General features: G+C 39.4%; 2 protein-coding genes across 4 annotated transcripts; one reads left to right on the top strand and one right to left on the bottom strand.

The window, feature by feature from the left end:
* Positions 1-866: 866 nt before the first annotated feature.
* Positions 867-21,234, bottom strand: LOC6033829 (transcription initiation factor IIA subunit 1). 2 transcript variants are annotated; one of them, XM_038261721.1, is made up of 8 exons: positions 20,635-21,234; positions 9,083-9,280; positions 8,919-8,936; positions 2,418-2,988; positions 2,172-2,351; positions 1,999-2,108; positions 1,802-1,933; positions 867-1,740 (listed from the first exon to the last, which is right to left on the bottom strand). In XM_038261721.1, exons 1-8 carry the CDS (start codon positions 20,656-20,658, stop codon positions 1,633-1,635), a joined length of 1,341 nt encoding a protein of 446 aa, XP_038117649.1. In that variant the 5' UTR covers positions 20,659-21,234; the 3' UTR covers positions 867-1,632. The 2 variants fall into 2 exon arrangements, with proteins under 2 accessions (XP_038117649.1, XP_001844223.2); XM_001844171.2 differs by lacking the exon at positions 8,919-8,936.
* A 3,772-nt stretch (positions 21,235-25,006) lies between these two features.
* Positions 25,007-27,071, top strand: LOC6033828 (zinc finger and SCAN domain-containing protein 12). 2 transcript variants are annotated; one of them, XM_038265119.1, is made up of 4 exons: positions 25,007-25,049; positions 25,113-25,378; positions 25,444-26,560; positions 26,624-27,071. In XM_038265119.1, the coding sequence occupies exons 2-4, from the start codon at positions 25,128-25,130 to the stop codon at positions 27,002-27,004; spliced, it is 1,749 nt and encodes a 582-aa protein (XP_038121047.1). In that variant the 5' UTR covers positions 25,007-25,049; positions 25,113-25,127; the 3' UTR covers positions 27,005-27,071. The 2 variants fall into 2 exon arrangements, with proteins under 2 accessions (XP_038121047.1, XP_038121046.1); XM_038265118.1 differs by having other exon boundaries at positions 25,012-25,378.
* Positions 27,072-27,922: the final 851 nt, after the last annotated feature.

Raw genomic sequence — 27,922 nt, forward strand, 5'->3', positions numbered from 1 at the left:
CAAAGGAGGTCACCAGCACCACCAGCAGCGCCTGTTGGAGTGACCCAGTGATACCAGGAAACTTTCACTATAAATGCAACGTTTCGTGAGTGTTTGCTTAAAATTTCATCAATTTTGCCAGCACTAAGCAGACCCAAAAGAGCGCTGGAAGAAAAAAAGAACTAAGCTGAAAATAGGAAAATGGGCGTGGCCCAATGCATTCGTTTGATTAGAATACATTTTGAAAATATTTGTTTCAAATGCTTGTAAAAGGAATGGAATAACTTTTAGTAAAAGTCAAATTAAACAGAAATGTTCACAAAAAGTTGCTCTGGTTGGTGTACTTAAAAAAAACCATCCACATTAACGACCCCCGGGTCGTTTGTGGTCTCTATTGCAAGTGTCTGCTCGAACCTAGGAGTCCGAAGGCTTGAATGGGGAGAGCACCCAAACCTCTTTCTACTCCAAGGAACCTTCCACCCCAGTGTTTGAACTGACGACCTTCGGATTGTGTGTCCAACCGCCGCCAGCGATTCCACCGGAGTAGGCTTGGTTTGGTGTGTTGTTTGTACTTATGGCATGGAGACAACTCCTACACCTGGAATGACTTAACGGCCTAACAACCAAGGCCGGGACCGACATTTTACTTCCTCATCCGATGGAAGGTTGCAGCAGATGGGAATCGAACCCAGAATCATCCGCTTACAAAGCGGACAGCGTAACTATTCGGCCACGCACTGCCACTCGGTTGGTGTACTTGGTTTTAGTAAATTTCAAGGAACACTCCAGATTATCCAGCAACATTCAAACACGACCGCTTGTTAGGTTTAAAATGGATATATTTCCCCTATATCGGATTTCGGATATTCTGCGACCACACTCGCTGCTGCTGCTTAATTGCTTTTATTTATACAATAATTGTGTTGGATCACCAGCTTCCAAGCTCATCAACGTCGATGAGAGATTTTGGAAAGCTTGACGAATCCGACCGAAACCGGCCTCATTGAGATAATTTGTATTTTTTTTTGTTTGTTTTACAGATTAATAATTGTGTGTGTTTTTTATTCGCCGGTCAGATCGCTGACTCCTCTTCCATGCCCAAACTATATTTATAAAATGTGATTAAAACTAAAGACTACAGTGTGAAATTCAACTAAGTATACACATGGGTTTTTTTTGTAAGATTGTTTTTCTTTACAATTTTTCGTTCTGTTCACAGTTTAGGCGAATAACTTAGTAACTAAACAGTGTGTGTTGGTGTGTTGTTTTGTGGTGTATTGTTTTGTTATACTGCGGAAATAAGGAAATCTTCTGGCGTTACATGCGTAAGGCTGTTGGTTTGTTACTATTTTATTTTGTATCGTGCGCGTGATTTTTTTTATTGGAAAAAAGGCACGAAGGGTTGATTATTTAAGAACGATTTTAAGTTAAAAAGTTTAGATAGGTTTATTTTTGTATAAGTTTGTAGTCAACCCATTTTATGTTTATTTTGCTTGGAAAAGAAGGTAAAAAACATGATGATAGTCAGGGGAAACTGATTGCAAGCGAATTTGCTTTCTGCCAGTAAAATAATAGTCGGATGTGCCCTTCCTTGAGCTATGTTACACATTCAGTACGCCGGTTTAAACTTTGATTCAAGTCAGTTCATTCACTTTACCATTCGGCATCGCCGTTCGACTTTTGAAACACGTAATCCTTACCGCTAATGTTCATAATACCGTCTTTAAGATAGAACTTCCACTTGTTCCGCGATCGCGTGATCTGCAATTGGAAAGAAGACAGAGTTAAATCATTCGATCAACTTGAACCACGCTGCATTTACCTTATCATACTGACAAACCACGACGTTGTCCGTATCGAACAGGTCGGACGCATCCTCGTCGGTCACGTCGTCCTCGCTGTTCAGCGGTTCCTCCTCAGCGCCACCCTCGCCGTCAATCTCCTCGTCCTCCTCCTGCGATAAAAAATAATCTTGTTAGAATCTAAAACCCTGACAGAGGAAAAATCACTCAAACTCACGTTAAGATCGTCATCGTCGTCGTCCGCAATGTTGTCGTCGCTGATATCACTGGCTTCCTCGTCCGAAGTGTCCACCGCGCCATCAAGCTGGTGCCGGATCTCGATCACCACTGTGTGAAGAAGATCACTGAGTAAGTATAAGAATTAGTTGAAACCAAAAGCCGCTTCCTCACTTCTCTTCCGACTTTTCAGCTGCTTCGAACTTCTCGGCCTTGACGAAGACGCTGTCGCTGCTTGACTGTTGCGTGCCAACGAAGTCACCAGCTGTTGATCCAACGTGGACACCTCGGCCATGTCGGCATCCCCCGGCAAGTCACAGGCACCGTCCATTTGCTTGTGGATCTGGATGTTGTCTGTTGTTGAAAAAAAAATCCTCAAATCATCAAACGTTCCGTTACGCCCTCACCCAAAACCCTTACTGATGGTGTTGTTCTGGAGATAGGAGTTGACGTGCTGCTGCAGCACGGACGAGGCAACCTGCGGTGGCAATGGCATGATGGATGTGATGATCGGTCCCGTCAACACCTGCTGCAGCTGGTTCTCCTGCAGGGCCGACGCCGGCACCTGGATGGTCAGCACCCGGGGTTGCGAGTTGGGCACGCCCGGCTGTGCCGGCAGCGTAATCTGGATGGCGACCATCTTGTTCGGGTCGAGCGCGGCAACGACGGCGGCGGGCGGTGCCGGGGGTTGAGCCGGAGCTTGCTGCTGCTGTGCGGGTTGGGACAGCTGTTGATGCTGGTGCTGCTGCTGTTGTACGGCGGACTGTGACTGAGCTAGGGGTGGTGGTTGTACTAGTTGTTGCATTTGCTGCTGCTGCTGTTGTTGCTGAACGGGTTGTAGGTCGGGCTCGGGTTTGATCTGGGGAACGTTCGCCGGAGCCGTCGAGGTAGTGCCCTTTGCCGTTGTTCCGTTCTGTGCGTCCTGGTTGGCAGCAGCGGCGGCGGCGGCTGCTGCTGCAGCCGCAGCTTTAGACTTCTTTGTACCGTTGGACTGGAAAGAAAATTGGGAAGATGTAGTTTAGAACTCAACAGTGGAACCAGACAAATCAAATTGTAACAGAACAAAGCCTTAAATGTAAATGGAAACACTGTTAACGAATCTCTGCTTTCGCTTTCTATTAGCGCCAGCTTAATGTGCCAACAATACTGATTGATAAAGCCTTCTCCGTCTTAGGCCTCTTGGTCTGCCCTGACCGCGATGTCCCTGTGGTATCTTGTGATATGTTCATGTCAGCTTTATCCTCGACGATATGCTCAGCTAAGTGGTCTTACTTTACTTTAGCTGCTTGAACAACCCCCGGGTCGTTTCTGGGCTGCTTCTCTACAATTCCTGCTTGGAACTCCCACACGCAAAACGGACATTAGGTATAAATTCCTAATTTTTAGTATTTTTTGAACTTATGTTCTAGCTTGTCAAATTATACCTAAAAATTAGTATTTTTTTCTTCCTAAAATTTAGTATTTTTTTAGAACACTGAAATACTTCTTTAAAATTCCTAAATTTTAGTAATTTTTTAGTTCAAGAATTGTGTTTCGCGTTTGGAAATGTCAATGTCAAAATAATTTCTCGGTTGTGAGTTCGTGTTCTGTGGTGCTGCTGTTAATTTCGGAATTGTGGCAAGTGGCAAGGTAAGTTTTGTGCCGGGAACCGGCCGGGAGTTGATTTTGCGTGCCAAGGTAAACGGAACCCGGAGCTTCTAAATTATAGTAAGTGTGGCTCGTGTGCTTGAGGAAGAGGAGGAGGAGGACGGAACATTCAACTCCCGGCAAACTCCCGGCGCGATTAAAAAGGCCGCCTCTTCCCTCTCGTGCTCCCGGAGGACGGATGTTTGCGGAAGTGCTCGAAAGGGGATGTAAGTATAAACGGACCCAACCGGAGGGGTTGTGCTACCCTGCGGGAAAGATGCTGGAGGCGAATGAAAAATTGTATCCAGTTGGAGATTTTGTGATTTGGTTGGGCGTTGCGAGTGTGCGCCTGTGTGCGTGCGTGCGTGTGTGTGTGTGTGTGTGTGTGTGTGTGTGTGTGTGCTCGTGTGTGTGTGTGCTCGTGTGTGTATGAGAGACTGAGAGTGAGAGAGTGAGGGTAGAGGGAGAGAAAGAGAGAGCGAAGAGAGAAAGTGGGATAGAGAGGGGAGAGAGGGAGAAAGAAAGTGGGAGATGAAGAGAAAGAAAGCAGGAGAGAGAGAGAGAGAGAAGAGAGAGAGGGAGAAGAGAGAGAGAGATAGGGGGAGAGAAGAGAGAGATAGGGAGAGAGAGTTCAAATATTAAAATATTAGTGAGAAAGTGGGAAAGGTAGAGAGAAGGTGTAAGAGAGAGAGAGAGAGAGAGAGAGAGAGAGAGAGAGAGAGAGAGAGAGAGAGGGGGAGAGAAAGTAGGAGATGGAGAGAGAAAGTGGGAGATGAAGAGAAAGAAAGCAGGAGAGAGAGAGGGAGAGAGAGAGGGAGAGAGAAAAGAGAGAGGGGGAGAAGAGAGAGAGAGAGAGATAGGGGGAGAGAAGAGAGAGATAGGGAGAGAGAGTTCAAATATTAAAATACTAAAATATTAGAATATTTAAATATTAAAATATTAAAGTATTAAAGTATTAAAATATTAAAATATTAAAATATTAAAATATTAAAATATTAAAATATTAAAATATTAAAATATTAAAATATTAAAATATCAAAATATTAAAATATTAAAATATTAAAATATTAAAATATTAAAATATTAAAATATTGAAATATTAAAATATTAAAATATTAAAATATTAAAATATAAAAATATTAAAATATTAAAATATTAAAATATTAAAGTATTAAAATATTAAAATATTGAAATATTGAAATATTGAAATATTGAAATATTGAAATATTAAAATATTAAAATATAAAACTATAAACAAATTAAAACATAAAAAAAACTTAAATATAAAAAAATAATATTAAATATATTAATACATTAAAAATTAAAATAAGCATTAGCATAGGAAAGAAAAAATAATATGAACTTGAATATTTATTTTTAAGTAAGAAAATTTATGAAATTGTTGTGTTTTTTTTTTGTAAATAAAGATATTGAACCATTGTTTTCTTCTACCTGCATATATCTTGGATAATAATACCTAATTTGATCTTTGAACCTGAAAATACCTAAAATTTAGGTATTTATACCTAAAAATTAGGAATAATTGTGGCCCGCCATCTTGGATTATACCTGAATATCAGTAATTTTGGATCCCTCACTTTTCCAGAAAATATCTCAAATGTAGGTATTTATACCTAGAAATTAGGAATAATCGTGGTCCGCCATCTTTGATTATACCTGAATATCAGTAATTTTGGATCCCTCACTTTTCCAGAAAATATCTCAAATTTAGTTATTTATACCTAAAAATTAGGAATAATCGTGGTCCGCCATCTTGGATTATACCTAAATATCAGTAACTTTGGATCCCTCACTTTTCTAGAAAATATCTCAAATTTAGGTATTTATACCTAAAAATGAGGAATAATCATGGTCCGCCATCTTGGATTATACCTAAATATTAGTAATTTTGGTTCCCTCACTTTTCCAGAAAATATCTCAAATTTAGGTATTTATACCTAAAAATTAGGAATAATCGTGGTCCGCCATCTTGGATTATACCTAAATATTAGTAATTTTGGTTCCCTCACTTTTCCAGAAAATATCTCAAATTTAGGTATTTATACCTAAAAATTAGGAATAATCGTGGTCCGCCATCTTGGATTATACCTAAATATTAGTAATTTTGGTTCCCTCACTTTTCCAGAAAATATCTCAAATTTAGGTATTTATACCTAAAAATGAGGAATAATCATGGTCCGCCATCTTGGATTATACCTAAATATTAGTAATTTTGGTTCCCTCACTTTTCCAGAAAATATCTCAAATTTAGGTATTTATACCTAAAAATTAGGAATAATCGTGGTCCGCCATCTTGGATTATACCTAAATATTAGTAATTTTGGTTCCCTCACTTTTCCAGAAAATATCTCAAATTTAGGTATTTATACCTAAAAATTAGGAATAATCGTGGTCCGCCATCTTGGATTATACCTAAATATTAGTAATTTTGGTTCCCTCACTTTTCCAGAAAATATCTCAAATTTAGGTATTTATACCTAAAAATGAGGAATAATCATGGTCCGCCATCTTGGATTATACCTAAATATTAGTAATTTTGGTTCCCTCACTTTTCCAGAATATACCTAAAATTTAGGTATTTTGGTTCTTCAATTATACCTAAAATATAGGAATTCTCGTACTAAAACGCTATTAGTAATTTTATTACTAATAGCCGATTAGTAATAAAATACCTTATTGCAGTCAGGTTCGATTATACCTAAAAATTAGGAATTTATACCTAAAGTCCGTTTTGCGTGCACACTTTCCAGATCTTCTTCCACTTGGTTAAACTGCACCGGATTAATTGGCTGGTTTGTTTGGCGCGCATCCAGCGTGTCCGGCATTCTTGCTACGTGTCCAGCCCACCGGATTCGGTCAGCCTTGACGGCCTTCCGAATAGTTGGGTTGTCGTAGAGTTGCGCCCGCTCGTGAATCATCCCTCTTCTGCATAAATTGTTCTCATGCACGCCGCCAAAGATCGTCCTTGGTACGCGCACGTACGAAAACCTCGAGTGCTTGCAGCGTTTCATACATGGCATACTTTGTACGTCGAGAAAGGTGACCAGACCTTAAGGTCTTGTGGAGTGCATAGTAGGCACAACTATCGGTGAATAATCGCCTCTAAATATCTCTGCTGCAGTTGTTGTCCGACGTCACCAAAGATTCGAGGTAGTTTGTGTTCTCCACAATCTCGAACTCGTCTCCGTCATCGACACGTTCCTCCTGCCAGCAGATACTTCGTTTTCACCACATTCACCCTCAATCCAACCTTCTCCGTTTCCCGCTTCAATTCTGTGTACTTCCCATCAAACTCCTCGAACCTCCTGCGGATAATGTCCATGTCGTCGGCATATGAATTGGCTGGACCGGTTGATAATCGTGCCCCTTCAAGCCCAAAGTTGAAACAGAGGCCGGAGATACCGTCGCCTTGTCGCTGTTTTTTGCCATCAACTATCCTTGATTTCACCAGTTTGATCAGCTTCCCGCGAAAGCCATCCTCGTACATGACCTTCCATAGCTCTTCGCGATCGGTTGAGGCTTTGAAATCGACGAACAGGCGATACGTCGGGAACTGGTACTCGCGACATTTTTGGAGTATTTGGCGTAGCAAAAAGATTTGATTCGTCAGAGGATGTTCTGAGGTAGCACTTTATAGACTGTTTTGTGCTGTTTGTACGGCTCTTGTTCCCACGAGTGTTATGCAGCAGCCGCTTTTCCCGCGCTGCTGTCTTCTCGTCCCAAATCGCCTGACGTTCTTTGTCGAGCTAGCCGTAATGTCGAACTCGGTCCACGTACCCGCTGGCTGCTTTGAGGGGCTTCGGATAGCTCACCTTCGTCAGGCAACGCAGATTCAAGTTCCCGCGCGTACTGGGTAGCGACCTCATGATCCTTGAGCCGCTCCAGATTATATCGCTGCGAACGACGGACTTGGTGACTTCGGACAGGCGTTGGCGCAGCTTTGCCACTGCCAGGTAATAGTCAGTAATGTCAACCATCGCGACGCTCATTTTTGGTTCGCGGCACATTTTTTGTTTGTATTGCTTTTCAGTTACGGAATTTGACAAAGTTGTGTATGAAGGACTTGTAAAACACACCAAATCGTACAACTTTGCCGAACATAGTATTGATTTTTGATAATACAAAAAAAGTTACAACCAAAAATGCGTTAGGCAAACGAAAGCATTGCGAACCATTGGTCCTGAGGTCTGAAATGTTCTTGTAACTTTTTGCGTATGAATTTTACAGCTATACAATTTTTTGAAGAAATGTTGCTGTTGGTGAGTTCTACAAGTGATTCGAACAACATTTTGTCGAATTCCGTAACTGAAAAGCACTACAAACGAAAAATGTGCCGCGAACCAAAAATGAGCGTCGCGATGGTTGACACCACTGGTAATAGTCCGAGCCGATGTCCGCGCCACGGTAGATTCTGACGTCGATTATGTCCGAGAAGTGCCTACCGTCGATGAGAACATGGTCGATTTGTGTCTTCGTGTCGTTTGGTGATCTCCAGTTGTACTTGTATAGGGAGGTGTGCTGGAAGAAGGTACTACGTATGACCATGTTTCGGGAGGTAGCGAAATCGATGAGTCGTAGGCCGTTCTCGTTCGTCGGCTGGTGAGCGCTGAACCTCCCAATAACCGGTTATAACGCCTCCTCGTGGCCATCTTGAGCGTTAAAATCGCCGATGACATTCTTGACGTCGTGTTTTGGACACTTCCTGTACTCGCAGTCAAGAAGCTCGTAGAAAGCGTCCTTCTCATTGGCGTCACTTCCCATGTGTGGGCTGTGCACGTTGATGATGCTCAGGTTGAAGGTTCGGCCCTTGATTCTCAACCGACACATTCTGTCGTTGACCGGTCACAAAACAATCACGCGCTTCGCCCAGCATGATGAAAGCTGTCCCCAGCTCGTGTGTATTGCCGCCGCTCCAACACATAGTGCAATCACCGTGGTCCTTCCCCTGCCAGCACACCTCTTGCGCCACGACTTCGAGACCGCGTGCCCGTAATTCGTTGGAAAGAATGCGGTCGCTTCCATCGAAGTTGAGAGACTTGCAGTTCTACGTCCCGAGTTTCCAATTCCTGGATCCCCGAAAATCGGCATTGGATTGGATCGCATCTGAAGCTATCTGCACTAGGCATCTCTTAACAATCCTGCCGCATTTGACGTGCTCTGTATTAAGCTTGGCTTTCCCCGCTTCAAAATCTTGCAAAAGAACTGCCTCCATAAAGAAACACCGCCAGCAAACTAAAGCAGATTAGTTCAATCAAACTATTTGGGTTCAAGTACCTTAGAGTGCGACACCGACTGCAGGTGGTTGAGGCGCGAGTCCGGAATCGCATGGGCGTGTGTGTTTTTCATGAAATAAGAGTAAAAGTTAGGTGAAATCAGATCGTGCAAAGTTAGTACAAATCCAAAGAAACTGAATAGACACACAAACACACAACGCATACCTTGTTGCTGTTGGCCAAAATGGAGGGCGGGTGCTGGTCCTGTGGTTCCGGTGCCGTCTCGACCGCCTTGCTCGCCATCAGCTTGGCCGTCCAGACCTGTTTCATCTCCTGCAGCACCTGCTCGTCGACGCCCTCGTCCAGGAAGGCATCCCGAACGCCGGCGATGACGTCATCGATCACGGTGTTGTACAGTTTCAGCTTTGAGGAAGAGTGGAAAGGAAGAAACAGCGAATTAGTACCAGCTACTCATCTAGGAGGGGGTTAATTTGCATGATCAAGGTTGTTGGAAAAAGGGCAAAACCAGCAGAAATGCACAGTCGTAACACTGTAAAACTGTTGTTATGCAATGCATATTTTACGACAACACTTATTGATTACTCAGCCCTCACAAGTTGTGCTGAATTGAAACGGTTTTTGTTTGAATTTTTAACTCCACTTGAGCCGCTAATGATATGGATACGGGTTGGCCTACGGGCTCTCAATAATTCATCACATCAGTTGGTTATGGTTGGAAATTTGACTAAGTTGAAAACTCAACTATATCATTTTCAAAATACTTTGTTAAACCCTTAAAATTTTGTTAATTGCTATTTTGCTTTGTTACAAACAAAACGGCCTGTTTTGATCCACACCAATCAGACACAGGTGTCACACACGTTTGGCGTTGTTTCGCTCTTATCAGTACAACATTTGTTGTTGATGTATTTAGTCAATTCCCACCGGGGGCTTCGTGTGCAAAGAAAAGTGTGTCTGCTCTCACACGTTTGTTTTTGAATACTCTTTTGTAAAAGCTCCGCTTGTGGTCGCGAGCAGCACACACAGGTAAGAAGGTACAACAACCAGTCACATTAATTTGTTCAGCAGGTTCGGGCAGGAGGTACCTACTACAACTCTCGATAACACGCCACAAAACTGTCACTGATTAGAACGCGCGCGAAAAGAACGTCAAAGCGCGAACTGCGCGTGTCATGTTGTGCGAAGGGTATCATTCAAGGATTTTTTGGTAAAAGAAAAAAAATCACTTCGAATATCAACGACCAACAAAATGTCTGCCCAGGTTAATCTCCAGAAGTAGCACGAACTTTGGGGTCCTCAAAAAAAAAAAACATCTGGACAATACCGAATGGGGTTTCTCCAAAATGTGTAGAAAACCCGCCCCCTTCCCCCCCTCCTAGAGGACAATTTCCATACAAAACCTTTTTTTTTGTATGGAGCGTGGACAATCGCTGAACCTACTGAACACAACAAGTGCCAACATTTGAGCTAAGGGTATGTGGCTAAGATGAGATTTGATGAAAAAACCCTTACTTAATCCACCCTTAGGTAGTTGGTGCCTTCCTCACATAGGGTGCTATCATACCACTAGACTGGGTAGTCAGATCTTCATATTGCAGGACACTTATGTGTCAAAATATCTGAGATCCGGCCTATAAAAAGTGCATAAATAACACTTAAGTGCTCATCACTTTTGATAGGGTTGTCAGTTCTTCAATGTCTTGGACGCGTTGGAAAGGTCTTTTGATTCCCTATCTAACAATAAGTCGCATGAGAGATCCGAACAAAGTTTTCATCAAAATATCTGAAATCCGGCCTCCAAAAAGTGTATAAATAACACTTAAGTGCTTATAACTTTTGATAGGGTTGTCAGATCTTCAATGTCTTGGACACGTTGGAAAGGTCTTTCAAATTCCTTTCTAGAAATGTATAACATGATGGGTTTTCTAACAAAAACCACCCTTTTCACAATCTTCCGAACTTTTGTCAAAATCGTTTTTTTATTTTATATTTTGAAGTACTTAACTAAACTGCATAATTCTTAATAGGGACTTATGGGACCCCAAGACGGATCGAATGAGACCAAAACGGACAAAATCGGTTCAGCCAGTCTCGAGATAATCGAGTGACATTTTTTTTTATCAACATCCCACCACACACACAGACATTTGCTCAGAATTTGATTCTGAGTCGATAGGTATACATGAAGGTGGGTCTAGGAGGTCTAATTGAGAAGTTCATTTTTCGAGTGATTTTATAGCCTTTCCTCAGTTCAGTAAGGTGAGGAAGGCAAAAAACAGTTTTTTTTCGGAAATGCACAATAAAAAAAAAATAACACATTAATTCTGTAATTTCGGAATACATTCGTCCGGCTTCAGCTGAAGATTCATGCTGTCCCATGTTGCATGTTCGAGTGTAGACCTACGGAAAACCTTGCCGCGAGGAGAGGTGAGTGAACCTGTACACGAGCCACCTACGACATAATTCCTCGGGCGGCCCAGGTCAACTCGAAGTTACCCCAGGCACCCCCAGTGCAGGACACATTGGGGGTAGAAAGCGGATAGAATTAGCAAAACATCAAAGCAGAGCGCGAGCCATACTTTTAAAGTGGTAGGGGGAGAGGGGGTAATATGCACCCCCTAAGGGAAAACTGTGATTTCTCAACCATTACAGCATTACTGTGGAAGAATTTTGTTCGATGTTCTAAAACAACAATTATTCTTCGTCATCCATGCGAAAAAAGTATTAAAAAACCTCAAAATTGTTCGAAAATATCAAATTTCTAAAAACGTTTTTGATTCATTTCAAACAACCATGCGGGGCAATATGCACCGCAACATTGGGGCAAAATGCACCGGGTAAAAGCAGTTTTCACTAGTCACCACCATTGACCTAACTAACTTGAGTGACCATATAGGGGAACTATACCCTTTTTAAGCCTATTTCTATTATCAGCCTATCAGCACTTTGACCATGAATTACAGCTTTCATAAAGTGTTTTTGACTGTTCCAAAGTAATAAATAGCTCAAATAAAAGTGAGCAAGCAACTCTCCATTGTTGATACATCTGAAAATGTTGATTTAATAGCGGAAAACAGCAAAAGTGATGAGAATTGGTCGAACGGCTTAGAGTGATTAGAATGGGTATATTTCCCCTACCGGTTATCACATCCTTCAGAACTAAGATTAAAAACGTTACTTAATCCACCAGTAGGTGGTTGCTGCCTTCCTCCTGAAAGCTTTGGCTAACGCTTACTTAGTAAAGACTCTATACATCTGAGTGCTGCCATCTGTGATACATTTTTATTATTCATTTGAAAGCACTGCAGTGTTTGTGTGCGTGAACGGCGTGCACTGAGCGGAAAGTTCCGACAGCTATCCGCCGGAGCTTTCAAATTATGTAAATAATGACCCTTTTTAGAATCAACCAAAACAGTTTTTCTAACATAACTTTTGAAGTACTGCACCAAACCGGATGAAATTAAAAAAAGACTTAAAGGACCTGAAGGCGAATCTAAAAACATAGATCCGGACAAAATCGGTCGGACCAGTTCCGAGAAAAGTGAGTGAGAAAAAAAATTCTACGTCCATCCACACGCACAGACATTTGCTCAGAATTTGATTTTGAGCCGATATGTATACGTAAAGGTATATCTAGAAGGCTTATTTAAAAAGTTCAATTTTTGAGTGATTTTATAGCCTTGCCTCAGTGAGGTGAGGAAGGCAAAAAGAGTCCATGGTACTAACAAAAAAAATTGTGAAATATTGTCAACTTAATCAGGAATTTAGTTCATTTGTACGAAGCATTGGTGAAGTCAACGATCTAGAAACAACTTTACAAGCTATAATTTCAACTTATAACACTTTACTTAATCGTTATTCAAAAATAGTTACCAAGAATGTAAACATAAAAGGAAATTCCTGTCCATGGATGACTTTCGATCTCTGGACACTTATGAAAATTAAAGAAAATTATTTGGTTCGAGTTAAAAGATTTCCCACAAACCAACATCTTCGAGAAATGCTATCATATATCTCTAAAAGGTAGAAACCACTAAACACAAAACCAAGAAACTTTATTATGAAAATTTGCTTACTAATACACCCCATTCAAAACTTTGAAACAATATTAATTTGATATTTGGCCTTAAGAAAAATCGTGAAACTATAACTTTAATTAATAATGGAATTGAAACAAGCGACAAGTTAGAGGTCAGCGAAATATTCAATGACTTTTTTTCTAACATTGGGCAAAATTTGGCGAACAATATTCCTACATCAGTAACAAACCCGGAAAGAAATTTACGATGGATTCGAGAGTCAGTGTTCCTCCGACCCTCCTCAGAAAATGAAGTTATTCTGTTGATTAACAATTTAAATACTAAAAAAAGTAACGGCCCGGACAACATACCAGCGTCACTACTGAAAAATAATGTTTTAGAATTTGCAAAAATTTTGTCTCAAATTTTTAATTTAATCTTGCAAACGGGAGATTATCCGGACTGTCTCAAAATTGCTAAAGTTGTGCCGATTTTTAAAGCAGGAGAGTCTTGGGATTGTAACAATTACAGACCGATCTCTACACTGTCAGTTTTTAATAAAATTTTGGAGAAAATGTTAGTAACTAGATTAACAAATTTTTTAAATATTCACGAAGTCTTATATAAATTTCAGTACGGGTTCCGACAGGGTTCCAGCACGCAAACGGCAATTATTGAATTAGTTGATGACGTTATCGATGCAATTGACTCAGGAAATTTATGGGTGGCCTTTTTTAGATTTGAAAAAGCATTCGATACTTTAAATCATGAAATTTTGTTGAGGAAACTTGAATGTTATGGAATAAGAGGTGTTGCAAATACAGTAATTAAAAGTTATTTAACCAACAGAAAACAATTTGTCCAAATTGAAGATAAGCGTAGTAGTCTAGCTCCCATCAATGTTGGTGTCCCACAAGGCAGTAATATTGGACCTTTGCTATTTCTCTTATTCATCAATGATTTACCCAGACTCAACTTGAATGGTAAAGCTAGACTTTTCGCAGACGATACTGCTCTTTTCTACCCCAACAAAGACATTCACAGTATTATCACTTTAATGGAGAAAGATTTACAAACTTTAAATCAATATTTTAATGCAAATTTGTTGTCCTTAAATCCCTCGAAAACTAAATATATGATTTTCAGGTCCATCAGGAGACTTGAGCCAGAGCATGATGATCCTAGACTTGGACCCACTGTTATAGAAAAAGTAAATTGTTTTAAGTATCTGGGCATACAATTGGATCCCATTTTGTCCTGGATCAATCACATTAAAGTGGTAGAAAAACGTGTTTCGTCCTACTTAGGCATTCTGTGGAGGGTAAGATTGTTCGTTCCGAGGAAAATTCTCTTAAAATATTATTTCGCCTATATCCATTCACAATTAAATTATCTAATTTCGGTGTGGGGACGTACTGCAAGCTCTCACCTAGTAAAATTACAAACACTGCAAAACCGTTGTTTAAAAATAATTTTCAACAAACCTTTGTTATATTCAACTTTAACTTTGTATTCGGATGCATGTCACTCAGTTTTACCATTAACCAATCTCTGTGACATCCAAACTACGCTGTTTGTTCATGATGTTATTAATAACCCAAAATTCCATCATACAATTCAGTTAATAACTACAAATAGCTCCCGCAGCACTCGTCAGAGGAACAACCTTCAACGCATTAGAGCACATACAACACGAGGTCAAAATAGATTAAGTTTCATAGGACCTACACTTTATAATCTGCTGCCAGATAATCTAAAGTTATTAGAAAACCGCTCCATCTTTAATGCTAGAATCAAACAACATTATAAACAAAAATTAAACGAAACTTTCAACTAATCGTCATTTAATTTTATTAACCCGTCAATAGCGTTAACAAATCATTACATTGTTGTGGTTCCCTTAAAAGGAAGTAGCTTCCACTGGGATACCATCCTAAAAGTTAATAGTAGTTAAACTACCGCACATCCTAGTAAAGTCAGCTCATTTTTTTTATTACATTGCTTTATTATCATTTTGAATTCGAGCTGAAATTAGTTTGCGTCCATAACCAGGGGGCTCTGGAATAATGAGCTTTTTGGTGTGGGGGATTGTGGTGGGCCATAAAAAAAAAAAAAAAAATAAGGAAGATTATGGTAAAAACTTTATAACTCAACACTTACAATATCAATAAATGCTTTTTATATTGTCCAAAAACCATAATGAAAGTTCAATAAAAATTAGATGAAAACACAACATTTTAAAGTTTTGCAAATAACTTGAGCTGTTTTGATACTGCGATGCTCAAATTTTTCTAGCATGGTTTAGCAATGTTAAGCTTCCAATTTCTATGATTTTTTCCCCGGAAAATTCTTCTAAAACCGAGAAAAGCAGGAGGTGCATATTACCCCCTCTCCCCCTATCTACAAAGAAATTTGTATTAACAAAAGGGTCAAAAAATAAATAGGCGATACTAATTAATACTTCCCTGCGACCTTGGAGGTCTCTCGGTTGGACATATAGCCGTGGACACCAAGCTTGGTAGCAATCCTTGACAGTCGGTGTGGTATTGATCACAGCTGGTGTTAATTTGTCCTGCAGCTGTGTAGCAAGTCAGATGCTCGCTCATTCGGTTTGAAACGAAAAGAACAAAAGAGAACACAAGAAAACATTAGATTCTGATAGTGAGTTTTACACAGATATAAAGTGTAATATAATATTAAATATATTTATAATAATATTTTCACTTCACGATTATTTATTGACACTTTATTTAGTTAGCTTTCACTATCACTTTCACTATTTTTCGGGTCGTCTAATTTTCGTCGTGCTTCCGTACTTGAAGAATTCCGCATAACTAATCATTGCTGGTTAGAAGTTTCATGTCGAACATGTTACAAACTAACACAACAGTTACACAGAAACAGAACTTCACAAGCACGGGAATTTGCACACGACCTCCCAGTGAATTATTATCGAGCTTTAACTATTTTTTGTGTACAACTATTACCTAAAATGTCCAAAGCAGCTCAGTAAAACTCACTGGGAGCGTTCCACAATTTAGCCCCTCCGGGGGGAGCTTATCCCTTTGTACCCTCGTGTTTGTTTCCTTTCAACCGTAGTCTAGGTAGTCAAACAATGTTCAGCACAAGTTTGAATCGAAAGCAATTGCTTGAACAGCTGAACGGATCAAACTGTTGCTTCCCTTGCTGAACTAACTATTCTCCTATTACTAAGGAAACAAAAGGATAAAACATCATGATTTGATGTTCTAACAGGCACGTTCAACTAGCCAGCTGCGAGACCCATCGCCCGGCCGGGAACCAGTCCATATCTGTCGAGTACAGCATACGGTGTGGTTCACAAAATATCAAATACAGCAAACGCAACACTAAGGCTATACATATGGACTGGCGGGATGGAAGCACGTGGACACCTCCCCCCCCCAAAAAAAAAAAAAAAATAACACATTAATTGAATTCTAAATCGAAAATTACTTATCACTTCGTATTTTGAGTCATAGATATTTTCTGGAGCAACACGAGAAAAGGGCGGATAAGCATTTTGACAGCTTGTACTATTTTGGTAATTCTCTATAGGCAGTCAAACGTCATAATTACCCCCCACTAGAGGGCGCTGAAACTTGGGGTGATGTTTTCATTATAACCTACAGCGAGTAAGTTGGTTTGAAATTTGAAATTGTTTTATTTCATCATAAAATCGACATTAATAGCAAATTATACCATTTTCAGGTAAGAAATAAGTAGCTAAATTGATATAAACAAAAATATTTTTGTGATGGCCGATTTAACCTGTTCATTATCTGATTCAAAATGAGGGAATGTTTTAATCAACCAAAACCTAACTAATCAATTGAGAATGCAGATTATTCAAGTGGACAAATATTTTTTAAAGTCACTTCTACCATAAAAGCAAAGTTCTGCTTGAAAAATGGTAATTGGAATGATTTTCAAAATTAGCAATCTAACCTCATTCTCGCGTTTTCAATCCGGATCACAGAATTTTCAATGAAAAAGGCAACATAGCAAAAAAATCAAAAAGTCAGTCGATAGAACTTTTTATTTCTTACCTCCTGTTAACTTTATTTTATTCCAAAAGATCAATTTTCTTTTAAAAAACCTTAAAATAGTTTTCACTCCCCTTTGCACTTATCGCGCAAAACCGTAAACGTAACCTTGCACCAAAGTTCTCCTACTCGAATGTAGGTGGCGAATCGAGTTTTTAGCTTTGGTTTTGGGGGCCTATAGCTTCAGGAACCTTTTTCACAAAACTGTGTAAAACAATAGCTGGTCCCCCTATCTACCCCTTAACACCTCGGGATTTTTCAAAAATGTAGTTCCTTGTTGTCTCGGAATTTTCAAAATAGGGTATATGTCCCTATTTTGGGCCTACACAGCCGAGTGCACTTATAATTTGATGTATTCTCAAAGATTGTCCCACCCGTAGGAATTAGGGCACAGACAAACAGACGAGACTCTCCATGGAAATTATTTTTTAAATCCATCGACCTTCATCAAACCACCAAATCACGGCGACGCCAGCGCTGTCTGGTGAGCTGATGCCGAAACGCAGCACAAACATACCAATACAAACACATTACTGTCATGTGTCATGTTAGTGTATGTGTGAGACAATCAACAACAAGATACCCCTGGTCACGAAAACACCAGTAGTGGCCGCCGAAATAGAAAAATCCAATTCAAATCTACCGGAATTGATCCCCACGATGGGCGTTTGGAAACATCTGTGTGGAATATGTCCACGGCGCAGTTAACTTGCGCCAAACAACAAAAACGCATAAAGCTGCCGCAAAATTTACATCGAAACAGAACCACAGAAACTGAACTGTGCAAGATTGAGTGGTGCAACATCGCCAAAAGGCCAAGAGGACGACCAGCAGCAGCAATCGGAGCAGCAGTCCACGAAGGATAAGCAGGTTGCTCCGAAGAAGATGACTCCACCACAGGATCCGGCTTCCTCCGCAGTAGCGGGCGCCTCAGCAGTAGTCTCGACATCGGCAGACAATTGAGCAGGCCTACCAGATTAATAGTGGGACAAAAGGCCATGGCCGAGACTGCCCAAATTTTGTCCTGCAAAGCCTGGATTGTGAAAAATGGATTCACCGGTAGAATTCCTGAATCCCACAAATTTTTGTATTTTCATTTGTTGTCTCGCACGAGTTCACGCTCAACTTAAAAACAAAAACACGCATCACACACACTAAGAAAAGACGGGTGTACTGTCACGACAGCAGCGCCATCAGCGCCGGGTGAGTGGATGCCGAAATAAAATTGCATTTGAAATAACCGAGGGGCGTGACAAAGTCCTTAATGTATTAATTATCGGTATTTAATACATTAAGGAATTAAATTCCTCATGTCGTTTGACATTTGACAGCGCCACACCTGCTTTGAAAACTTTGGTTTGCTTCGTGTCTCTTTCGCGCACTCCGCTGTCAAGCTTGTTTTGGTTTCGTGTAAAAAAGAATGACGCCGTGAAGCTGAAGTGATTTTGGACCAAGCCGATCTAAACGTGCCATTGACGGAGAAGTTGCAGCCGGTGGAGTTGGATTACATTTCCCAGTAGCTGGTTAAGTGCGATGCGGATCCTGGGACGCGCCTTAACGGAGTAATAGAGTTTAATCTTAACAATCAGACGTCGGACGAGAGCAAGATTTCGTTGCAGCTGGAGTGGCCTTGCTACAGCGATGCCTCTAACAATTCGACATCGGTGGAAAAGAAATTGCACCTCCTGTGCAACCGCAAAAGTGATCTGCACTACGAGCTCTCAGACGTAAACGGCACTCTGCGGTGCACTAGCGTTCGAATGCTGGAATGGTTCATCCGGCAAATGATGCGGGAAGATGGCAACATTAACGCTGGGAGGTTCAAGAACGGGTGACACGAAAGCATTCAGGAGTAGACAATTGTAATCATCCGAGTTAATTAGGTACTTGGAGTGACTTTTAATTACGTTAGATGATGACTTTTTGGTACAATGCTTTGAAAAAATAAAATACTTTGTTGTTTCATTTATTTTAATAATAGTCCCACCATGTTAGGTTGGCCGGTTCTTGAGTGTCTGGAATAACGACGTTGGCAGCTTCTCATTTCGTTCAACCGGCGATTGCTTTTCCACCGGGCTTATGGTAGTACCGATGATCTGGCTTCTGGAGGTCATCACGGGACTAACGAACATCCAGGACTCGGCGGTGATGACGTTGCAAAGGTAGGGACACATCAGGGGAAACCACTTCTGGTAGGCCGCATTGAACATGCCCAGCTGTTTGGCGGGAGTGTTACGGAGAAATCGGAGAAACGTGGAAAGAATTCGATTCGAGGATCCGTTTCAACAAACGCAGCATCCAGGTGGGCCGCTCGATGGCCTTCTACAACAGCCAGCTTCGATATCGTCCAGTACGTCCTGGTTACCGCCCTGGATGACACTGCGCAACTTTTCCAGTTTGCCTGTACCGCGCTGGTACTTTCCTGCTCGACAGCTCTTCGATGACACAAATTTTGCGCCAAACACAACAACAAACACGCGCGGTGTCAAAATGTCAAATCAATGTAGTGTAAGAAGAGGTGGCGTTGTTTTGAACGTAAACAATCGTTAATATATTTAATTCCTACCGTTAATTAATTAAATAATTTAATTTCTTACTATTGTCCCGCCCCTCGGAAATAACCGTTTTTGGAGGACGATGGTTCGGCACTCGAGTGTCCCGTCTGTTTGTCTGTTATTAGGGTGACAATTAATATAAAAACCGACATTATGGATACCCTCTGATTCGATTCTTTAGGCAATGCAATACCCCTTTCAAAAGTTATGAGAACTGTTATGTATACTGTTTTTCAAATTCGGGTCTCAAATATTCTGATGGAAATGATGTTCGGCTCCGTCATTTAACCAATCGTTGGATAAGTAATCGAAAGACTTTTCGGATTAATCTGAAAGAGTAAATATCGGGCAACCCCATCTAATGGTATAAATAACGGAGTAAAATTTAAAGAAAACTGAAAGGGTGACTGTTACTATTTCCGAATAAACATATATTTACTGCCGCTCTAATCAAGTCCGTCCCATCTGTTTAAACAGCAGGCTGAGAAAAACGCAAGACAAATTTGTACCGCCCATAAGGCTACGTGTTAAGATTTCACGAAAAAGTGGAATTTGCTACGGTTTTCTAGAATGAACTACCTAAATTTTATTAGTTTTTTCTGATTATCAGAAATAGTTCTGTGAGGACGGCACCATCCACCTAAAGGTGGATTAACTAACGTTCCCCCTGCGTTTATAATCACTTTTATCATGTTTGAGATAGATCAAAAATATTTTGAAATTTTGTGAATTTTCATTGTACAGTACCGACAGTTTTTTCTTTAAAACTTTTTTTGTTTGAAAACTGATAATTTCAAATTTACTGGAGCAGTACAGCACTGGTTTATAATGCATTTTCAATGCCTTTTTGCCTTGAAATATTAAAATTTGTGGCTTGTTATTTCAACAAACCAACATTCTTTCAAAAAACGAGAAAAGATAATAATAAAATATAGAAGAGTGAATTCCTGTAATATCATCTCATGTGATTTTAATCCATCAATTAAATGTCTCCGGAACACCCTCCCGGACCGTACCATATGTTTCGTCAAACCCCTCAGATCATAAATATTCCAGTCTGACCTTGCGATTTCTGCCGATTTGCAATTCTTTTCTCATGTAAAGGGTTCGTGACTCACCACCGACGTCTGGCTAAGTGCCATTCTGGAGAGGGGACCGTTAGTGTTCCCGGTGAAGGTGCTCCTACTTCCGGACTAGTGCGGGAGATGCAAAAGCAAACCTTTCCTTGCAGAATGACTTCCCTAAATTCCAGAATCTGTCAATTAACCGCGGCTAAACCGGAAGTGACTTCATACGTGAGACCAAAACGAGGCCAACGGAAGGGGAAGCGCGCAACAGGGTCGACGGAACGGATGAGACAGATTATTCCGATGGGGCGCGCACACACACTCACGCTCACACACCCGGACAAGGGGCACGGTGATTACTGCTTCTTTTTTTCCACTTCGCAACAGTCGTCGGATTGCAAAATTTGGCCTGAAAATCGCTCGGAAGATCCGCGATCGGGAGGGAACACGCACACCGGAATTGTCCGCAGTTTCGAGGCAAGGACCGCCGCAGTCGCCGAGGAGCGCACGATTTGGACCAGTTTTGCAAGCGAAATGCGATGGGTTTCGCCAGAGAGCGCAGTTAAAAGCGAAACCAAATTTTTACCACACGACACTTTTCCTTATATACGTTTCGGACTGTTCTGGCCACCGTCGGACTGTGCCACTGAAAGACATGCGGAAGAGCGAGAGGCCAACAGCTGGCTGTTTCGGTCGGGCCTGCAGAGCGCAAGGTGTGTAGAGTTGGGGTGGGAATTTGGGTACACTGTTAATTCCTGTCACAGTCGAGCATTAGCATTAGCTCAACTTGATGTTTTGATGTTTTCCAGACGATTTCTGCAGTTTTGCAGTTCGTGCACCTTCTTAGACATGAACAAATGGGAAAACTGTCAGATTTTATTAAAATTCGTTCTGATTTTATGAAATATATGAAATTATCATGAAATTTGCGCTGATTTCGCTGTATATAAAACTAGGGCCTATAAAAACCTATCGAGCTGTCAAAGCGCAACATGGAGTTAAAGTCGCTGTGCAGTTGCTGTGAAGCTAACAACGGCTTTTGAAAAAGTTTAACTCCATGTTGCACGCACATACTCTCACTTTTAATTTCTCGATACCTATAAACTTGTACACTATTGAGAAATAATTAAAAGTGTAAGTAACATAGAGTTAAATTTCTGTCAAGCTTCTTTGAAGTTGCAAAAGTTGCGAAAGCTCACATGTCTCATTTTAATTTCTCGATATTTATTGCGCGTATTCTCGAAAAAGACACGTGGCATACAAGCCTCAAAACGACGCGCCGCACATTCGGCAAATGCTCGCTGTCAAATCCCATATTGAGCGTTTTGTTTTTGTTGATCTTCTTTTTCGAATCACTTGCCATTGTTGCCAGGTACGTTTTTTATTGCACTAAAAGTGCAGAAAATCGCTGGCAACAATGTCTACGGCACATTCTGAAATGCTACACGGCGTGTACCTTTAAAAGAAACGGTCAATATCAATACCAGTAAACGCAACTTCCAAGTAAAGATGTCAAGAAATAGGTTTACAATGTTTAATAGGTTTAGGAGAGAATTTTTATTAAGAACCTTTTAATGATGAGTCTTTCGGGTCTTGAGTAAAATACAAAAATACAAAAATACAAAAATACAAAAATACAAAAATACAAAAATACAAAAATACAAAAATACAAAAATACAAAAATACAAAAATACAAAAATACAAAAATACAAAAATACAAAAATACAAAAATACAAAAATACAAAAATACAAAAATACAAAAATACAAAATAAAAATACAAAAATACAAAAATACAAAAATACAAAATACAAAAATACAAAAATACAAAAATACAAAAATACAAAAATACAAAAATACAAAAATACAAAAATACAAAATACAAAAATACAAAAATACAAAAATACAAAATACAAAAATACAAAATACAAAAATACAAAAATACAAAAATACAAAAAAAAAATACAAAATACAAAAATACAAAAATACAAAAATACAAAATACAAAATACAAAATACAAAATACAAAATACAAAAATACAAAAATACAAAATACAAAATACAAAATACAAAATACAAAAATACAAAATACAAAAATACAAAAATACAAAAATACAAAAACAAAAATACAAAAATACAAAAATACAAAATACAAAAATACAAAAATACAAAATACAAAAATACAAAATACAAAAAATACAAAAATACAAAAATACAAAAATACAAAAATACAAAAATACAAAATAAAATAAATACAAAATACAAAATACAAAATACAAAATACAAAAATACAAAATACAAAAATACAAAAATACAAAAATACAAAATACAAAAATACAAAATACAAAATACACAAAATACAAAAATACAAAAATACAAAAATACAAAATACAAAAATACAAAAATACAAAAATACAAAATACAAAATACAACAAATACAAAAATACAAAAATACAAAATACAAAAATACAAAATACAAAATACAAAAATACAAAAATACAAAAATACAAAATACAAAAATACAAAAATACAAAATACAAAAATACAAAATACAAAATACAAAAATACAAAATACAAAAACACAAAAATACAAAATACAAAATACAAAAATACAAAATACAAAAATACAAAAAACAAAAATACAAAAATACAAAATACAAAATACAAAAATACAAAAATACAAAAATACAAAATACAAAAATACAAAAATACAAAATACAAAATACAAAAATACAAAAATACAAAATACAAAAAAATAAAAATACAAAATACAAAAATACAAAATACAAAAATACAAAAATAAAAAATACAAAAATACAAAAATACAAAAATACAAAAATACAAAAATACAAAAATACAAAATACAAAATACAAAAATACAAAATACAAAATACAAAAATACAAAAATACAAAATACAAAAATACAAAAATACAAAATACAAAAATACAAAATACAAAAATACAAAAATACAAAATACAAAAATACAAAAATACAAAAATACAAAATACAATACAAAAAAATACAAAATACAAAAATACAAAAATACAAAAATACAAAAATACAAAAATACAAAAATACAAAAATGCAAAAATACAAAAATACAAAAATACAAAAATACAAAAATACAAAAATACAAAAATACAAAAATACAAATACAAAAATACAAACATACAAAAATACAAAAATACAAAAATACAAAAATAAAAAAATACAAAAATACAAAGTGACCAACCTGGGTGCGGAATAGTGCTTCGCAAAACGGCCTCAATTTGGAACTGTCAAAGTGGAACAATTTACTGTTCGCCAAAAGTAGAGAGTATTGTTATCGATCATAAAAAATTGTTTTTTTTTTGAAGAATGAAAAAAATGTGTGGCTGCAAAAATACAAAAATACAAAAATACAAAAATACAAAAATACAAAAATACAAATACAAAAATACAAACATACAAAAATACAAAAATACAAAAATACAAAAATACAAAAATAAAAAAATACAAAAATACAAAGTGACCAACCTGGGTGCGGAATAGTGCTTCGCAAAACGGCCTCAATTTGGAACTGTCAAAGTGGAACAATTTACTGTTCGCCAAAAGTAGAGAGTATTGTTATCGATCATAAAAAATTGTTTTTTTTGAAGAATGAAAAAAATGTGTGGCTTTTGAGGACCTGGAGTTTAAGTCAAGAAATCTTAAGAAAGTTACAGGCGAGATCGTCATTTTTTATAATTATGAATGGAAGTTATTAATGGAGTCGATGTGGTTTTATCCATCCAAAAGTTGTCTTTATTGCTTGATTCCGTTTGAAAACCTGGTATACTGAAAATCTTCTCTGTTTGTTGGATCAGTTTCGCTAGAATTAGCGATGTTTTTGGCTGGACCAGAAAGAACTGCAGGATTAAAAAATCAACCAGGGAATTTATCTGCAACATCGCAGAATGACACTCTCGCCGCAGTTCTTCGTCACCCGTAAAAAAGAGAAATTTCTTCTAACCGATCGATATTTGAAAATACACACTATTTTCCAGCAAAATATGTTAAATATTAGAAAAAATTGAAACACAAGCTACTGATTATAAAACAGCTCATTTTCCAGTAAGAAAAAAGTCATGCTTGTGCTTGAACAGCCTCCTACTTTGTGGATGTAAACAAAGTGGGACCATTCGAAAATCACGTTACGCATTCTCTCTATTCATCACCCAGTGACCAACCACCCGCGGTCGTGTGGCAACGCTGGATTTGACGTTTGCTGAGGGTGCCGAAAGGTTTGGGTGTTTTATGCTTGTAAAAAATATTGACATTCCGTGATAATTTCGAATAATAGTGCAAAAGTTCCTACCTTCTTCACTGACCTTGGTTGCAGTTATTCTCGACCGGACCTTGTACAAAACGTCACTGGTTTTCGCTGTCAAAAAATCGACAGTTGACGACCGATGCTCAAGTAAACAAAAACAAAGTTTATGCTCGATCTGTGCGCTTGAGTTTTTTTTCGTTGTGAAAATTAAATAAAAATATTTATTTGCAATAATTGTAGTTTTGTACCGCCACGATGGACGTCTGTCGCGTTTGCCTGCTGGAGGACGCCGACGTGTTTCTCTCGGTGTTTTCCAAACTGGAGCAGATTCCGATTGCGGAAATGCTGAGCGAGCTCACCGGTCTGCAGCTGGCCAAGGGCGACGGGTTGCCCCGGTTCATCTGCAAGGAGTGCTCGGAGGACGTGCTGAAGTGCTACAAGGTCAGACGCAAATGTCTGGAGTCGGAACGCCAGCTTCGGAGCACCTTGGAGAAAAGCAGAGAGAAGTGCGTTCTTTTTGGGGTGGGTTTTTGGGTTTGAGTTGGTTGCTAATTTAAGCTTGATTTTTTAGGATGAAGCTGGTCGAGCAATACTTGAAGAAGGAAATGATGAAGGAAAACGAGAGTGAAAATAAAAACGTTGCTGGTAAGAGTTTTGTCCTGGCGGAGGAAGTGCTGAAGGACGTCGCGGGAAGTGAGCAGCTGATGAGCATGCTCTGCCCACCGCAGCCAGTAGAAAAGCAAGAATCATTCAAAACCATTGACGAAACAGAGGAATCAGTGATAGCTGAGGAGGAGCTCCCTTCTGCAACTTCGTCAGCGATTTCAATCAAAAGGGAGGCGGATTTCGTGGTTTCGTTGGATCCCGTCAGTGAACTAATCGTTCATACGCAACCTGATGCTGATGCGGACCTAGAGTTGGACGCGGACACGGTTGAAACTAAGGCATGCGAATCGATTGTGAGCATCGAGGTGGTCCAGGAAGAGGAAGCGAAAACCGTGATCGAAAATGAGGCTGTTGAAGCAGCGGTTGAAACCGAAGAGTACGACTTTGGCGAGGAATATCTGGAAACGCAAGAAGAGGACGACATTCAGTACACGATCGACAGCGATGTTGGCGAGGAGGAGGTTGTTATGATGGTGCAAAAGCTCGTTTCAAGTGCGGATCAAAAGCAGCAACAGGATCAAGACGGCAAGATAATTTGCTGTGGGTGTGAGATGCACTTTGAAACGGACGAACAGCTGCAACGGCACTCGATCGCGGAGCACGAGAAAATGCGAATCAAAAGCAACGCCAAACCATTCGAGTGCCAAATTTGCTTCAAGCGATTTCTTAGCGAGCAACGACTAACACTTCATCAGACGTACGCTTATCGGGAGAAGAGCCATTTTTGCGAAAAGTGCACTGCACGATTTACGTGTCGAGGCTCTTTGCTAAATCACATGAAAACGCACGCTGAACGAACTTATAAATGCGACGTCTGTTCGAAGTGTTTCTATACGAGCAGCACCCTGCAATCGCATCGACTATTGCACTCCGATTCCAAGCAGTTTAAATGTCCGGAACCAAACTGCGGTAAAAGTTTCCTTCGGAAATCCGACCTGCACATCCACCTGGTCTCACACTCCGATGAGCGTCCTTTTGTTTGTGAAGTGTGCGAAAGTCGCTTCAAATCCAAGGCTCATCTGGTAATTAACCAAAACAATTTACAATCATCCTCAAAATGTCCTAATTTTATCCTTTTTAACCAGGTCCACCACGGAAAAGTGCACACGCGAGAAAAGCCGTACAAGTGTGCCAAATGCGACAAGGCCTTTGGAACGTACTCGGCGCGGAACGTCCACCAGCTGGCCCACGAAGGCATTCACAAGTATAAATGTGAATATTGCGACAAGGTTTACCAACGCAACACTAAACTGCAGGTGCACATCCGGCGGAACCACACCGGCGAGCGCCCGTTTGCCTGCGATGTTTGTCCGAACGAGCGCTTCTACCAAAACTGGGAACTGACCAATCATAAGAAAAAGGTCCACTGGTTGGACGTTAAAGGGGAAGCCGATAGGGACGATGGAGATGAGAGTTCGTCGTCGCCAGAGGTGAAAGTGAAGCGAGCGAAAACTGCGAAGGATTAGGCGGAGAACTCGCAAATGTATGTTTGTGAAGAAAAAAGTTTACAAATAAAATTTGTGGTTATCATCAGCTGACTGCGTTTTCTCGCTCCATGATAATTTTGACCGTTGGTTACAATTCTTGAACGAACCTTCCTTTTTTTCAATTTACTTCCGTACATGCAACACGAAACAAGCAGTTGAGGGGTTCCTTAGTGCCAGAACCGCTTTTTCTTCTGACACGTCCTGTTAAAGTGCATCAACTCGATGGGCTAAAACTTACCGTTAACGACAACCCAAAAAAGTCTGTCGAAGCGTCGTGAAAGAGACATTCCCACCTCACATTTTACACTAGTTCAGTTTCAATCATTAGTTAAAAATGTATGATCTGCAAAAAACATAACAAAAAAAAAACCTTTGCTTGGTACACGTACCTACATTGAAAATTTTCTAAAAATATTTTGATGTTTTAATAAACCTATACAATGTGTTTCAGCCAAACAAAAAAGTTCTCAGAATCAGGCAAACCGAGGTTCCCCTAGTAGAGGATACCCAAAGGGACTCTCATGTCAAATATCAGCCCATTTGGTTGAGAATTGGCCTGTCCCCAGCGGTTCAAAGTTTACATGTAAATTACTATGGGATTTTTATGCTTTTGGTTCAATCGTTCCTACAGGTCTTGGGACAACATGGATTCACTCGGAATAAAGACAGGTGTGTAGGGGATGGTCCAATGAACACATTCCAGAAGGAATTAGGCTTGTCCATTCTGTCCCCAAGGTGCGCATTGGATCGACATCCGGTGTCTCCAGAATCATCGATTCACCCTTCAAATGTACGCATTGTCCCTAGTATGCTATGACGGCTAGGAGAAAATTACGACGCCCCATGTCAGACGGTGAACACGTGGCAGAGCATCTACTCGAGTTTTGGCTCAGAAAC

This window comes from Culex quinquefasciatus, chromosome 3, assembly GCF_015732765.1.
Source record: "Culex quinquefasciatus strain JHB chromosome 3, VPISU_Cqui_1.0_pri_paternal, whole genome shotgun sequence".
In the NCBI taxonomy this organism is placed as follows: domain Eukaryota; kingdom Metazoa; phylum Arthropoda; class Insecta; order Diptera; family Culicidae; genus Culex; species Culex quinquefasciatus.

What these genes read in the sequence shown, in the direction of transcription:
- LOC6033828 (XM_038265119.1), top strand. Translation starts at nt 25,128, where the DNA reads ATGGACGTCTGTCGCGTTTGCCTGCTGGAGGACGCCGACGTGTTTCTC. An exon ending in TTGGAGAAAAGCAGAGAGAA is followed by an intron (nt 25,379 to 25,443) that starts GTGCGTTCTTTT and finishes TTGATTTTTTAG; the next exon opens with GATGAAGCTGGTCGAGCAAT. An exon ending in TCAAATCCAAGGCTCATCTG is followed by an intron (nt 26,561 to 26,623) that starts GTAATTAACCAA and finishes CTTTTTAACCAG; the next exon opens with GTCCACCACGGAAAAGTGCA.
- LOC6033829 (XM_038261721.1), bottom strand. Translation starts at nt 20,658, where the DNA reads ATGGCACTTAGCCAGACGTCGGTG. An exon ending in ACGACGATGACGATCTTAAC is followed by an intron (nt 1,934 to 1,998) that starts GTGAGTTTGAGT and finishes TTTTTATCGCAG; the next exon opens with GAGGAGGACGAGGAGATTGA. An exon ending in TGGTTTGTCAGTATGATAAG is followed by an intron (nt 1,741 to 1,801) that starts GTAAATGCAGCG and finishes TTCCAATTGCAG; the next exon opens with ATCACGCGATCGCGGAACAA.